Here is a 15,107-nt window from a genome sequence, read left to right as displayed (position 1 = left end):
TTTAGTTTCATGTCCCAATCGATTTTTTCCTAAGGTTGGCTCATTAGGGCGGAACTCTAGAACCTGAAATGAGGGGTTACACTTATAAGAATTGTTAAGGATATTAATAAATTATGGACCGAACAATGGTGATTGTTAGTTACAGTGACAAGGTGTTGTTTCTGTCTAATGGTTGCGAATGTCTCATTTCAGTGAAGGGATACTTGATAACCCTACGGTGACTTTTGTCCTGCCTCATTGAAACATCATTACAAAATAGATGTAACTTAGGGTACACTAGACTATTTTGCTAAAAATCTGATTGGTTGTCATAAGTGGTTTAATGCAAAGTAAACTAATTGTAAATAGTTTGTTCATTTTCAGCAATTATTTTATTATTGATATCGCTACATTAAATTTGCTTGTCGCGGATAAATTAACGGGTGAAAATTACGCTAGTTGGAAAAACACAATCAACACAATATTGATCATCGATGATCTTCATTTTGTCCTCATGGAGGATTGTCCTCCCATTTTAGCTCTCAATGCTCCTCGAAACATTCGGGAAGCATACGAGCGTTAGACAAGGGCATTCATTGGTCTCCATACATACATCAACATCATTAATTTTAGGAATGTACGTACCTGGATTTGATGGCGGGTCTGACTCATTCACTAGAGCCGACTGTTCTGGCTAGACAGGTGACACTGCTTTCTTCCGGAGATTCTTCCTATATTAAGTTTTTCAAAGAACTTGGTTGGTAGGAAGGACTAGACTGTCATGCTCAGAACTAGGTTTAGACAAGGTTTGAATGAGAGCTGACTCTAAGGGAATAGCATAAGTTGACCAGTTAGTCTCTTCATTCATGTTCTCCCCCTAAAGATGACTAATAGGGAGAAACGGCTGATCCTCGAGGAAGGTGACATCCATTGAGACATAGTACTTACGAGATGACGGGTGATAACACTTATATCCACGTTGATGGAGTGGATATCCATCAAAGACACACTTCTGAGCACGGGGAGTAAATTTTGTGCAGTTTGGACCATGCGAGTGAACAAAGGCAACACAACCAAAAACCCGAAGAGGAACATCGAAGATTAACCAAGTGGTTGGGAAGGACTCTTTAAACAGTTCTAACGGAGTATGAAGATTAAGAATAGAAAGGGCATCCGATTAATGAGAAGAGCAGCAGTGAGAACTACATCCCCCCACAGGTATGACGGAAGAGTGGCAGATAACATCAGAAACCGGGCTACTTCAACCAGATGACGATTTTTTCGCTCAACAACTCCATTTTGTTGCAGAGTGTAAGCACACGAGCTCTAGTGGACAATACCCTTAGAAACAAGAAAATCCCTAAATGAGGCATTGAAGAATTCTCGCCCATTATCACTTCGTTAAATTCCAATCTTTGTTTTGAACCGAGTTTTGAAAGTTGTATAAAATTGTTGGAAAATAGATGACACCTCAGATTTATCAGTGAGGAGGAAGACCCAGGTAAGGCGGGCGTGATCGTCTATAAATATGACAAACCACCGTTTTGTAGTGGAAGTGGTAACCGGTGAGGGCCCATACATCACTATGAACAAGGGAAAAAGGACTCGAGGGTTTGTAAGGCTGGGACTGGAAAGAAACATGACTTTGCTTGGCACGAATACACACATCACAATTTAAAAAAGTATTAACATTACAAAATAAATGTGGAAACAAATACTTCATATATTGAAAATTTGGATGTCCTAAATGGAAATGCCACAGTTAAAAGTCATTGTCAGAAATAGAAAAATTTAACGACATAAATCTAGTTTGATGATCATCTTTAGAGAGAAGCTTCTTCAGAAAGGAAGTATAATCCCTATCGTGCCGGGTAGTGATTTTAGGTGAGAAAATTGCCTTACACTTCAAATCCCTTGTAATTTTACTGACAGACAACAGATTATAAGTGATTTTTAGGCACATGTAAAGTATCACGCAAAATTAAACCGTCAAATAGGGAGATATGGCCTTTCCCCGCAACAGGGGAAAAAGACTCGTCTACAATGCGAATACGCTCATTTCCAGCACTTGGGTTATATGACATAAACAATTCTGAAGAACTCGTAAGATGAGCTGTGGCCCCTGAGTCAACAATCCCGGTTTTTTACCATTTATACTAATAAAGCCAAATGAAGGGAAATTACCTGACTGTTGAATAGCACTCACCCCAACCGTACTCAAATTGTTCTTACTATCAACGGAAGACTGTTACTGAGTCTGTTCATCTGCTGAGTCACTTACCAGGGCACGACCAGTATTAGATTTGTCATGAGACTGTCGTCGCCTGCTGTTTGGAGGTTTCCCGTGCAATTTCCAACACTGGTCCTTTGTGTGCCAGAGCTTCTTACAATGTTCACACACAGGTGGGGGGTTTTTATTGCCATCAGCATTGGATGACTTTGCGACGAAGGCGGCTACATCAGTTGTAGGAATGGGATTATTCATGTCGCATGACCAATCCTTTTCCAGCCGTATTTCAGAGCAGATTTCTTTGAGTGAAGGAGTCGGGCGCTGACACAATATCCGACTATGGACACCATCAAATTTAGGATTTAATCCAGCCAAGAACATGTAAACACAGTCTGTCTTTTCAATTTAAAAGTATTGGGCCCCATCTTGTGCACAATTCCAGACAATCTCTCGACATAGGTTCGTCTCTTGCCACAACATTAATAGTTTGTTAAAATAAGAAGTAACATCCATGGATTCTTGTTTTCATTCATGGACCTATTTGTGGAGCGTATATAGTCGAGAGGCATTCTGTCTTTTTTAGTATAAATATTACGCTGCCTCCTAGATATCCTTGGTGATTGCCGCAAATAATAGTGGTCTTCCTATTTAAGGTTCCATACTATTTACCAAAACAGAGCATAACAGTGAGTCTTCTCCTTTCCAGATTTGTTCTTATGGATCGCCTGGTGCTGACTTTGGAATTTTCCCTGTCAAGTACCCGAATTTGTGACTCCCTTCCAAGGCCATCAGATTGTCTAGGACCAGGAGAAATAATTATGGCCATTTAATTTTTTCCCTACAAGAAATCCTGCAGAAGTGCCCATCGAATCAGAAAACTAAGAAACATTTGGCAAAACAGAGAACGAGTTTACCGGATTCTCTGAATAAACTAGTTGAATCAGATGGGAATTTGCACCAAACATCGTATCCAAATCTGAAATATGTTGTTGTTGATAAGCCAACCATTGTCTCACATCGTCTGGGTAATGGGTTGAACTACAAGCGGATGGAAATGGGGCTGCCACTGTCGGCTGGAAGGACGTCGCCAGGTGGAAGGCCGTCACGGCTGGAAGGAGGTCGCCGGAATATGTGAAGACCCCAACCGGCTGGACTGCTCGAGATGGTCGTCGGCTCGTCGTTGGTCAAACAAACCTAGAGCAGAAGACGAACGGACCGGATCTGCGAAGGTTGTCGTGACCGGATCTACACTGGTCGAGTTCGGCACCACTCCTTGCAGATCGAACGGGCCTGTCGTGGAAGTGTAGGCCGGTGTGAAAACAACCAGCGCAGGAAGTCTGCGAAGGTCCAGAAGGCTGCGATGGCGTGGACACAGCCGGATCTGTCTGTCCTTCAAGGGTTTGTCTGGGTTCAGCGCGGATGAGCCCGATCGCGACCGGATCTGTCTTTCCTTCAAGGGTTTACCTGGGTTGAGCATGGAGAAGCCCGATCGACACTTCTGTCTGGTGCGGCAGCTTCCACTGACGGCAACTCTTCGTCGATTGCTACTGGATGGTCGAAAGTAACTCCGATAGGACTTCTTGAAAACACTCCTTCACAGCCATTCGAATAGTAGTTTTCATGTCAAAACTCGAAGATCCATCAGCAGAAGATGATTATGGTTGGTTCTCTTCCATAACGGCTAGGGTTTCGTTCCCAAGCTCTGATACCATGTTAAAAATAAAAGTAGGAAAGAGAATAACGACACAGTTACGTGAAAACCCTAGTATAGGGAGAAAAACCACGATATAGAGACTTTTTCTTATTATTTTAATCTGATACACTAAATACATAGGGACACACTGTATAAATAGACATTAGGAAACCCTAGGGGTCTACAAAATTACATAAACGCCCCTAGGTTAATAACCCTATTTTCAACATTTTTGTATCGATCAGATACAAACACCATCCCATTAATCACACCAATAGTTGCTTGCAACCTTCAATGAACCATGTCCACGAATCATCATTTTCTTTATCCCCTAACACGAAAGCAAGCGGTTATATTTTCTTATTAGCATCAATAGACACAGCATCAACCACAATGACTGTCCTGATGCAGTTCAGAAAACCTCTAATTGCAATGCCAAGTGCCATATACACATACTTAAAATTCCCATTAGGATCACGTACTTAAAATTCCCAATAGGATCAATCTCTAATTCATATTGAGTACCATGATTGGAAATTTTCAACACTTCTCCATAATATGGTAACAAATGAAATGATTCTCTAAAGGACCCTCTCGTTAAGGACATCGCAACTTCCTAGCCCATCATGCCTTCTCGTAACTAATGTCCGCCCTGTACTCCTTATGAAAGTCTTAAATGATTTCCTTCGATTTATAACCACCGCTAACATCTTGGTATTTTAATTAATCAGTTTAGCTGTAATCCAACTCTTAGCTTGTTTATGATATGTTTTCTTAAGATCTTCTGGCATGTGTGAGCACTAACATATTTAGTAATTTTGAACATATCAAAGCCTTTCATTTTAATGGCTCTGTCCTTCCATTTACAGGTCGACTCTACGCATCTTAAAATATATAACTTCTTAGTAGATCTATCGACATGATATTGGAAGTTCTTCCTCATGGAAAAGATAGACAGTTTCTTAGCCAAAACTTTTTTGCTTAAAAATAAATTACCAAGCCGAACATCTTCTAAAGTAGACTCGGATGAGACGACGATGGTGCTCGCCATTAATTTTTCAATATGCTTCCTCTTTTTACGGCTGACACACAGTTCACCACTTGCTACTGAATCCATACATTACTCGTCGTTAGTTGTCGGGTTACTATCACCCAACGGTCCTCTGTCAGTCCTTGATTCTACATTCAACATCGAACCTAACTCTCTGGCCATCGAGTTCTGGTCATTCATCAAGTCAACATGAGCCACATAATCAGCATTAACAATCGCCTCAGATATAACCATGTCCTCCACATTAATGTTGAAATCAGAACTCATTGACATGTTCATGTCATATACAGACTTATCATTAACAGCAGCCTCAGATATATCCACATATTCTCTATTGAATAACCCACCTATATCGTCTCCAAATTCTAATGGACATACATTATTATTCAATGGACTTAATGATCGCACTTCATTTGAACCCATATTGTATTCGAGAATAAACTCAAGGTGAATGCGAATGAGGGAACATTTTGAGCCATTCAAATATGAAATGATAGTACCATACTCCTAGATTTATGGACTACTTCTAGTAACTTCGATACCAAAAGAGTCATTTGAGACACATGCGTCACTGGTTAAGAAAAAATGAAGATCTTCTTGATTATTGATCACAAAGGGAGGTATATTCAGTCTAACATTGTAAAAACACATTATAACCAAATCAAACTCAACGAAATTTATCTCACTAATTCTATATATTTCCCGTAAAAATTCCTCATACTTTATTTTGATGTTGACAATCAATCATTTCAACTGTCCCCCTACATTTTTTTTCTCATTCTCCTTCTATTCACCCTCGAGCAAACAAATATACAAGACATCCTGAAAAAATTCATACAAGTGTACAAATAAAATTAATAAAATCATTCAAAATCTCGGAAAAATTATATAATCTCAGTGCAAAAATACCAACATCTTTTTGCAAAAAGATGGGATATGAAGGTTTAAGAACTTCCAAACAATTGGGAATTTTTGGGAAGTTTTTTTAGAGCCTTGTTGAGCAAGCCAATCGATAGGTTTCTCAAATAATAATATAATATTATTATTATTGAGGACATATTTATAAAATTACTTTTCGAGTAAATGATTACATACAAGTAGATGATTTGTTTATATCAAAATTCTAACCCAATCTCAGGGTCGATCTCACTCAAGTAGACCAAGATAAACTCTTTTAACGAGTTTTCATAAAGAGTGCTATTATTATAATGTGAAATCTAAAAAGTATTATTTTGGATAATTTTTCAAATGGAAACTAGATTCAAACTCTAAACAGAGAAAATGTAATGGTCAGGATCTGTTGTTGTTTAGGATTCTCCTTGATCAATATCTCTGCAGTTGGGTTTATGTAACTATTCATCTTTCGGGTGAATATACAGCATCACTGAAAGAGTTCCAAATTTTAGAAACATTACAAAGGATCATATATTCTAGAATATTATAAAAACAAATTTTTTTTTTCTTTTTCTTTTAGGGGTTTAAAGTTTCACACGAATACTTATAAAATTTTAGGAGTTTTTGAGAAAAGATTGTCCTAAGACTATGATAACCACCTTTACAATAAATACTATTTTAAAACCCCAATTAACTACAGCCAACACTATTTTAAAACTCTACAATATTTACTATTTTACATTTAAATACATACTATTATAATCTAAACTAAAATAATCTATCCCTCAAATATGAACTATTATAATCCAAATATAATAATCTTGAATCATAATAAGCAACCCTTTGCTTCAAACATTCTTAGAGATTAAAACTAAATAAATCTGCACCTTCAAATTCCCAAAATATAGCATGTATACCAATTCTACAGGTACAAGTAGAGTCTACACTGACTTTGCAACCAAAAATCAACCTACACAATTAAAATTTTAAAGTTTTAATTAGAAATAAGTTAAATTCCAAGTTTATTCCCTTAACTTTGGGATTTGCTGTCAATTTAGTTCTTTTTTTACAAATTTAATTTCTAATTTTTTTAAAAAAAAAATTTACAGGTTTTTTTTTTTTAAAAAAAATTATGTTTAAGGTTTAATTCAACAAAATTCAAATTTATATCTAAAAAGGATCCATTCTAAAAATTTTCAGAGATCTATTAATAACAAAACTAAAAGTTCTAGAGATTTATTTGACACAAATTAAAAGTTTAGAAATCTATTAGACAAATTGAAAGTTTAGGATTTTATTAAACACTTTTGAAAATTCAATAATCAAATAGACACAACCTCAAAGTTTATAAACCATGGATTATGTCGGGTTTAACTTGTATGACATTTTCAGATAGCTCAGACTCTCCCACACCAAACCCAAGTTAAAAACTTAACACACTGTTCTTCAACATCGTAACATTGTTATAAAACCCATCTACAGAATGAAGCAACAGACAAAGAAATATACTTGCTTTTCAAGGCTATGTCAACTTATATATGTTGTAAGGAGATAAAATAAGAAACGAAGGAATGAAGCCCCACTGTCGTTTTTACAACACTAAGTTACAAGAATAGATTGCACTAATATACGTCAAAGCAAAAAATGAGACAAGAAAAATCTCACCCTTTCCCTCTTCATTTCCACAACTCTTCCATGGGGATGCCACGCTCCTGCGCGACGTCTCTAAACTGTTTCATCTTCTGCACGGCGACCACCGTTGCCCTAGCATTGTTGAGGGCATTGTTACTTCCAAGTTGCTTCCCTAACGCATTCTCGACACCTGCCATTTCGAGGACAATTCTCACTGCTCCACCAGCAATCACACCAGTACCAGGAGAAGCAGGTCTTAGCATTACTTTTGCTGCTCCATAATCTCCCTCCGACCTGCAATTTTCCACACTCTCCTTAGCCAGTATTTACAATAACACACAGCGACCCATGATATGAATATGACTAAAATATTGTTCACTGGCATTCATAATTTGAAGCTTCCTTGTTTAGCTTCTCGTTTCCTGGAACCTGCTATACTTTTAAGTCTTTACATTTGCGTCTAGAAAGGGAAAGCATTCTATATATCTGTAGTTGTCCAGATGCTAATTAGGTACTAATTCTTTCAGCCATAGAAAGAACACTGGAAGATCAATCGTAACAACAAGTTCTCTACAGTCTAATTTTAGCATACTTTAGACATAACTGTGAAATATACCAAGCCATCTACAATAGACGATTAAAAATATCAAGAAGATTCAGCCACCGAAGCAGCAAACACCTCCAATGACCAACTTGCAATGAGGATTCAAAGTTCAGACTGTCTACAGACTACAGGATTCGTATTAACTAACTTAAAACAAAGCCAATTTAGTGTTGAAGCAAGGATTAGAGTACTCAGCAGACAGTGAAGTAAAACATTCCTATAAATCAAAATACTCATCCAATTCTACTCTTCCTTAAATCCCATTGCAGATGTGGGAATGAACCATCCAGTATCCACCTTTGAAATGGTAATGTTTGCCTTATCAACACATTGGGTTTAAGTCCCATTTTCCTAATTGAATCTATTCCCATTATCAGCAAACCAAAGGCTTAACACAATAGAGCTAGAACAGTAGATCACCCAAAATTCGAAAATAAGCCTAAAAATTCTAGTTCATAAATCGAAAATAAAATCACGAACCTGTGGGGAAATGTTAGGTACTTAGTCATGGGAACGGTGACAATGTTCCGGCGAGCATTAACCGCCGATTTCTGAACAGCGGCAATGACTTCCTTAGCTTTACCAACACCAACACCCACTTGGCCCTGTTTATCGCCCACAACAACAATTGCCCTAAAATGCAACTGTTTCCCACCTTTAACCACTTTAGTAACCCTCCGAACCTGAACAACCCGCTCATCGAACCCGTCTCGCGGCTTGTCCTTCTTGGCCTTGGAGCCGAATCCGCCCACTTTCTTGACCTTGGAATCCATTACATAAATGTCGTTTCCGAGAACACTGACTCCACTGTAAGCCGGGCCATAGATTTCCTCGTAAGCGGCGGCAATTTCGTCCTCGCTTTCGGGAGGGCCTTCGTCGAAGGAGGGAGGGGGAACGAAGCCTTCGGGGACTTCGGGGGGGTCGTAAACGACGTCTTCTTGGGGAGTGACGTTGTCGAAGAAGGTGGTGTCGATGTCGGAGGATTTGGGTGGAGTTGCAGAGAGAATGAAGGAGGAGGAAGAGGAAGAGATTGGGGGAACGGATACGGCGGAGTGGAGGACAGTGAAAGGCTTGAATAGTGGAATTGGGAGGCGGTGGGAAGGAGAAGAGCGGAGGGAAAGAGAGGAAATGGGGACGAGAGTTGAAGAAGCCATTGATGGAAGGATTGAGAAGGTTTGTTTGTGGGTTCAGACTTAAGAGATGGAGGCTTATCCCCAATCGACTCTACACGGGGTAAGGCGACGACGAATTATGAGGGAAGAAATTCCGTTGCAACGACGTCGTTTCAATTTGGTCTGACTGCTGGTGCCGGATAAACGGATAATTCCATTTTGAAAAACAAATTTGATTATTTTGGATGATCTTTGGGAAGAATTACTTATTTTGAGATAGTCTTTGCCAGGTTTACCGATACATAATGAAAATTTGTGTAATCGTAATATAATTTTTATTAACATATTATATCACAATTGTATTACTTTTGATCGCGTTTGTTCAAAATTAGGTATTTTGTCAAATTTATCGTTATCTTTATGCTTACCTTTGCTCCTGAGAGTTGTAACATAATAATAATAATAAACGTATCAAAATTCATAGTTTTTTATATGAAATAGTAACAACATTAGTAACCATGACCATAACCATAACCGTAATAGTAATTGTGACGAAATATGCAATTAGATTGATTACCCTTTTTGCTCGTTAATCGGTTTGCGTTATTTATTTATAGATTTGGACGTAGCCCCATGTGTCAATGCGATGCAAAACATAAGTAAACACCATTAAATGTAATCAAAATGGGACTCACTTTTCAAATTACCATCGAACCAAGATAAACGTGACCTAATTATAAATACAATGCATGGTGGTAACAAATAAAAGGTGAGGGAGATTTAAAAAAAAAAAAAAAAAAGTTGAAATAGCATTTTAGTTCCAATACTTTTAGTTGTCTAGTTTTAGTTAGGGCAGTTTTAATAAATCTTAACTTTAGTTTCTATATTTTACATAAGTCAAGATATTAATTATATGTTGATTAGGGGTTGTTTTGAGGCGCGAGATAGCTTATGATTCTATAATTCATATGTATGTGTGTTCAAATATTTGTGTTTTAGAGGTTTGTGATGTTGAATTGAGTTTATATATCAGATATATTTAGTACTTTATTTTTTTTACATAAATAATGTTCTTTTTATGATGGATTATTTTTGTTTGCAGGCTTTTTTGTTCAATAATTTTGTATTTTTTTAAAAATAAACTATGGATTGCACTTTATCTTATTTTTTTTTTGAAGTACACATGTATTGCTTAGAGTTTTGGAAAATGAGGTTATGATTTATTTATGGATCATGCATTTCATGTTTTTTTTTTTTTTTTTAATTTAAGCAATCATTTAAAAAAAAATTTGCATGCAATATTTATAATTAAGTTGGACAGAACTATATTGGATTTATTGGGACAAAACAAATTTAGATTTGTATTGTAAGTGAAAGATAGCACTATATAAAACAAATTTAAGAAACAAAAAGCAATTGCATCGAAGAAGGTATCTCAATTATCACATCCATCATTTCGAACTAAAAGAAAACAGTTTTAATTACCAATATGACAACAAAATTAAGAAGGAAAAATGCTCATAAATTATAACAAAAGAATTGAAAAATAAAAATGTAGTTTTGAAAATAAAAGAAAAAAGGAGTTGAGAAAATAAAGTAATGTAGAACTACAAATAGGAATACAAACATATGAAAAAGAAAGATAATACAGATTTATAATAAGTAATATTAATTTAAAGTAAAAGAGAAAAGTGCAGGTGACGGTTGGGGTTCGGGAATTGGTCACGTTCTGTCATTGTTACTTAAATTATCAAAAAGAGGGAACTTGAATCCACTAACTTCAGGCAGAGTGTCCAGCCCTCCAAAGCAATCTTCATACCCATTATTACTATTACTACTACTATTATTATTATTATTAATCCCCTGCAAATCTTCCATTACTTCCTTATAATTAATATTTGTGGCATTATTATTAAAATTCCCTTTAATTGTGGCACCTCCCGTCATTGTAGAAGTGGTGAAGTAGGAATAATCGGTGCAGCAGGGCGGCGCGTTGGGTTCGTGATCGTCGGCTTTGTGTTTGAGCTCTTCGATCAACAAAGCTAAAGAAGCATCTTCTTCTTCGTCTTTAATCTCCATGTTTGACAGACCAAACTGCTGCTTTTGCTGTTGCTGTTGCTGCTGCTGCTTGTGGTTATAATTTTCTTCCATTCTTGAATGATTCTCTCCTCTTTCAACCGCCACGTACTGTCCTCATGTACAACCATATAATATACACACATAATCATAATATATTTAACATAACAATCGTTGCTCAATTTATAACTCAACAACCGTCTCAATTTTCCATAACCTATACATTCTAACTGTAAAATTGTTAAGGGCATATTTGTATCAATCATGAAATTCGGAGAAGTTAAACTTTTAAAATGATATAAATATGGTTAAAATCAACCTCAAAGTTTGTGAATAGATTTAGAAGAATTTAGCCTAATTTAAATTAGGCTAAAGTATTAATTTGATCAATCTACTTTGAATTTAATTAAATTTTAGTTACTAAGTTTAGTTACTATTTTATAAACAATGTTAATTAAAATAGTTATTGAAAAAGCCTATATTAGCATTTTCATATTGTGCTTTTTCTTCCATGAAAATTACTACCGTTATTTGATTGGCTTGGATTAAAATTAACTTCAAATGGTTAAATTTAAGTTAAATGGTAAATTTGATCATTATAGAATAAAGTTAAATTTAGTCCTTACAATTTTAAAAGTTAGAATTTAGTCTCTATTGTTTAATAATACATCAAGATAAAACTATAAAGATTAAATCCTAATTATAAGCCATAAGAACTAAGGTTTAACTTTCTTCGAATTAGAGGACCAAATTTATAATTTAACTTTAACTTCGAGATTTATTAAAATTATATCGACTAACTTGAAATCTGAAAGTACAAAAACTAAAATAAAACAAAACTATATAAACTAAAATAATATTTTAACTTAAAAATCTTATGAATAAAAATTGTATTAAAGAAAACAAAAAATTTAAACCATTTCGTAACCATTTCGTTTTTCTAAAATTTATGAAAATTAAGTCCATTTCCTCTACATTTCTTACAATGATTTGCATCTTTCTTAAGTGCAATAGTTGAAATCTTAACAAAATTCTAAAAACATAAACTAATTTTTAAAAGAAGAAATTTGAAGGTAGAAATAGTCTCTATAGATTTAATTAAAAAAAAAAAAATAAAAAACAAAAACCTAAAGTCCCGCTTGATAACCATTTTGTTTTTTGTTTCTATTTTTGAAAATTAATCCTATGACAATACTTCCACCTTCACATTTCTTCTTATATTATTTAGTTTTCACCAATGGTTTAGAAATTTAAGCCAAATTTTGAGAGCTAAAAAAAGTAACTTTCAAAAAGATATTTTTGGAATTTGGCTAAAAATTCAACTATTGTACTTAAGAAATGTGTAAAATATTGTAAGAAATGTAGATGAAAAAGACTTAATTTTCAAAAACAAAAACAAAAAAATTAAATCGTTACAAACTGGGCATAAGAAGAAAGATGCAAATCAATATAAGAAATGAAGAGAAAATGTGCTTAATTTTTAAAAACAAAAAACAAAAATCAAAATGATTACCAAACGAGATTTAAATAGATATCCAATAGAGCTTTAGAAAATGAATTGTAGATTATGAAGAATAATTAAATTAAAACAAACGCTAAATTAAAAAATATCACAAAACTTTTTGCTATGCGTCAAAAAGACCCTTAAACCTTCAAGAGTTTCAAAAATACCCTTAAAATTTCTAAAAGAGTTCAAAAATACTCTTACCATTAGTTTTGTTTCAAAAGTACCCAAAACTTTCAAAAATTTTCAAAAATATCCTTAACTTAAAAAAAGTTAAAAGATACTTTCATAAATAATATGTGAACAGAAATCGTTAATACATCATGCAAAAATAACTTTAAAATTAAGAAAAAAATTAATAAATACTCATATCGTTAATATGATGCTCCATATATTTGAAGTTTTCTTAAGTTCGAAAAGAACCAATTTTATATTTTTTATAGATATCTTTCTTTCATATAGATACTCTCATTTTTCTCTTAATTATCAAATTCTTAAATTATACAAATTTCTCAACAACCAAAATTTTAAGTTCTGTAAGATCTTACAAATTTTCAAAATCAAAATATCTCAAAACATACCAAAACAATAAATAGTGAAATAAAAAAATGTAATTGTATATTAACACAATTAAATTTGTATTGAAGAAGGGATGAGAGATCAAGACGATATTAACCATCTGTATTCATATAATAATAAGGGTATTTTTTTTTAAAAACTTTAAAGTGTATTTTTAACCATTTGAAACTTCATGATATTTTTTTATACAAAAGAACTACAAGTTTTCCATCCAAAATTAAGTACTTTTGAACTAATATTGAAAATTTAAAAGTATTTTTGAAATTTTTGAAAATTTAAAAACATTTTTTACACAAACTACAAAATTTAAATGTATTTTGTATAATTCAATCCAAAATGATTGATGTAACTGACGGCTTGGATGGCCCCACGAAGTGGGAAATCTTATCTGTCAAGAACAAAGTAATTATAGGAACAAGAAATAAAACATCAAATCTTACGTGTCGAAATTCACTGTTATTTTTTGTCCATATTATTATTATTATTATTATTATTAACTTTTCTTTTCTTTTTCGGTCTCATCTCTCTATACCCATATTCCCAAGCGTTACTAAACCACCATATTAGGAAACCCACACATCATTATTATCTTACTAATTTTCATAACATTTCTAATTCAAAAGTCAAATTTTAGGGCAAAATAATAAAATAATAACATAATAATACTCACGAGGTTCTTGCAGTCATCCTCGTATAGGGTCATTGAATCTCCCATCAACAGACCATTTTGTCTAACAAATTCCCCTAAAATTAAAAAAAAAAAAAAAAAGGAATTTGGAAATCATTATTTCGAGAAATTATTTGGAAAAAAAAAAGTAAATTAATTAGGTTGGTTTGTGAGATTGAGACCTGTGTTCTCCAGAACATACATTCTACTTCTGTTGTTTGCCCAGTACCTATAATAATTAAACTCAACAAGAATTTGAAGGGGTTAATTAATTCATTAACTCATTAATTAGGAAAAAAGGTGTTTAAATTTCCAATGAATCCATTAATTAAAAGAGAAATTAGAAGAGTGATTTTCTTTTTGGGGCTTACTTGTATTTCATTGTCCATTTTCTGTTTGAGTTCACATCTCTCACCACAATTTGGATACCTTCCTTATCATTGAGAAATGGAAGATTCTCTTCTGCCTCCCTCTGTGTTATATTTACAATTTCTCAGGAAATTAAACAGAGGTTATACCAAATAAATTTAACAAAGGAAGGATATTAGAAAATCAAATTCTAAAGAACTATTTCCATTTTTTCTTTTTAAATTTTGAGTTCAAATAGAGGTTGGGATTCGAATCTCAAATCACGATGATATATATGTATAATGCTTTAATTAGTTCAATATTCCAAAATGATGTGTAAATAAGGTTAGAAGGACAACATCAAGAAAAGAAATTAAAAAGAAAAATTATTGTGTTTTATTAAATGCGTTTTTTTTTTTTTGTTTGCACCAACAAAACAATAATAGGGTTTATTTTCTAGTGTTTTATTTTTCCTATTTTGTTGTGTGTATGTGTATAGAAAAAGAGTGGGGGGTTGTGGGGAACTGGGATTTTGTAATTTTGATTGTAGTTATCCATTCTTCTTCATTTTCCTAATTGCATGGTTTTTTTTTTTGGGGCACAGTTTTATGTTATTTTCACTGTTCTATTGGAAGAGGAAAAAAATAAAATGGGAGTGAGAGATCTAAAAGGAGGGTTAGAAAATACAAACCTTGGGGAGGACAATCCTGCCCAAAGATCCAACATCACTGTTCTTCA

At 34.1% G+C, this 15,107-nt stretch overlaps 1 protein-coding gene across 1 annotated transcript; it reads right to left on the bottom strand.

The window, feature by feature from the left end:
- Positions 1 to 7,270: 7,270 nt before the first annotated feature.
- On the bottom strand, positions 7,271 to 9,320 carry LOC120074648 (30S ribosomal protein S5, chloroplastic). Its single transcript, XM_039027837.1, has 2 exons — positions 8,564 to 9,320; positions 7,271 to 7,773 (listed from the first exon to the last, which is right to left on the bottom strand). Exons 1-2 carry the CDS (start codon positions 9,235 to 9,237, stop codon positions 7,524 to 7,526), a joined length of 924 nt encoding a protein of 307 aa, XP_038883765.1. The 5' UTR covers positions 9,238 to 9,320; the 3' UTR covers positions 7,271 to 7,523.
- Between the last annotated feature and the right edge of the window lie 5,787 nt (positions 9,321 to 15,107).

This window comes from Benincasa hispida, chromosome 3 (assembly GCF_009727055.1).
Source record: "Benincasa hispida cultivar B227 chromosome 3, ASM972705v1, whole genome shotgun sequence".
Lineage (NCBI taxonomy): Eukaryota > Viridiplantae > Streptophyta > Magnoliopsida > Cucurbitales > Cucurbitaceae > Benincasa > Benincasa hispida.
Note: the sequence above shows the minus strand (reverse complement) of the source record. Positions and strands in the feature narration are given on the sequence as shown.

Bases quoted from the DNA above. Each gene is read 5' to 3' on its own strand.
- LOC120074648 (XM_039027837.1), bottom strand. From the start codon at position 9,237: ATGGCTTCTTCAACTCTCGTCCCCATTTCCTCTCTTTCCCTCCGCTCT. The intron at 7,774-8,563 runs GTTCGTGATTTT...GGAAAATTGCAG, and splicing joins TACCTAACATTTCCCCACAG to GTCGGAGGGAGATTATGGAG.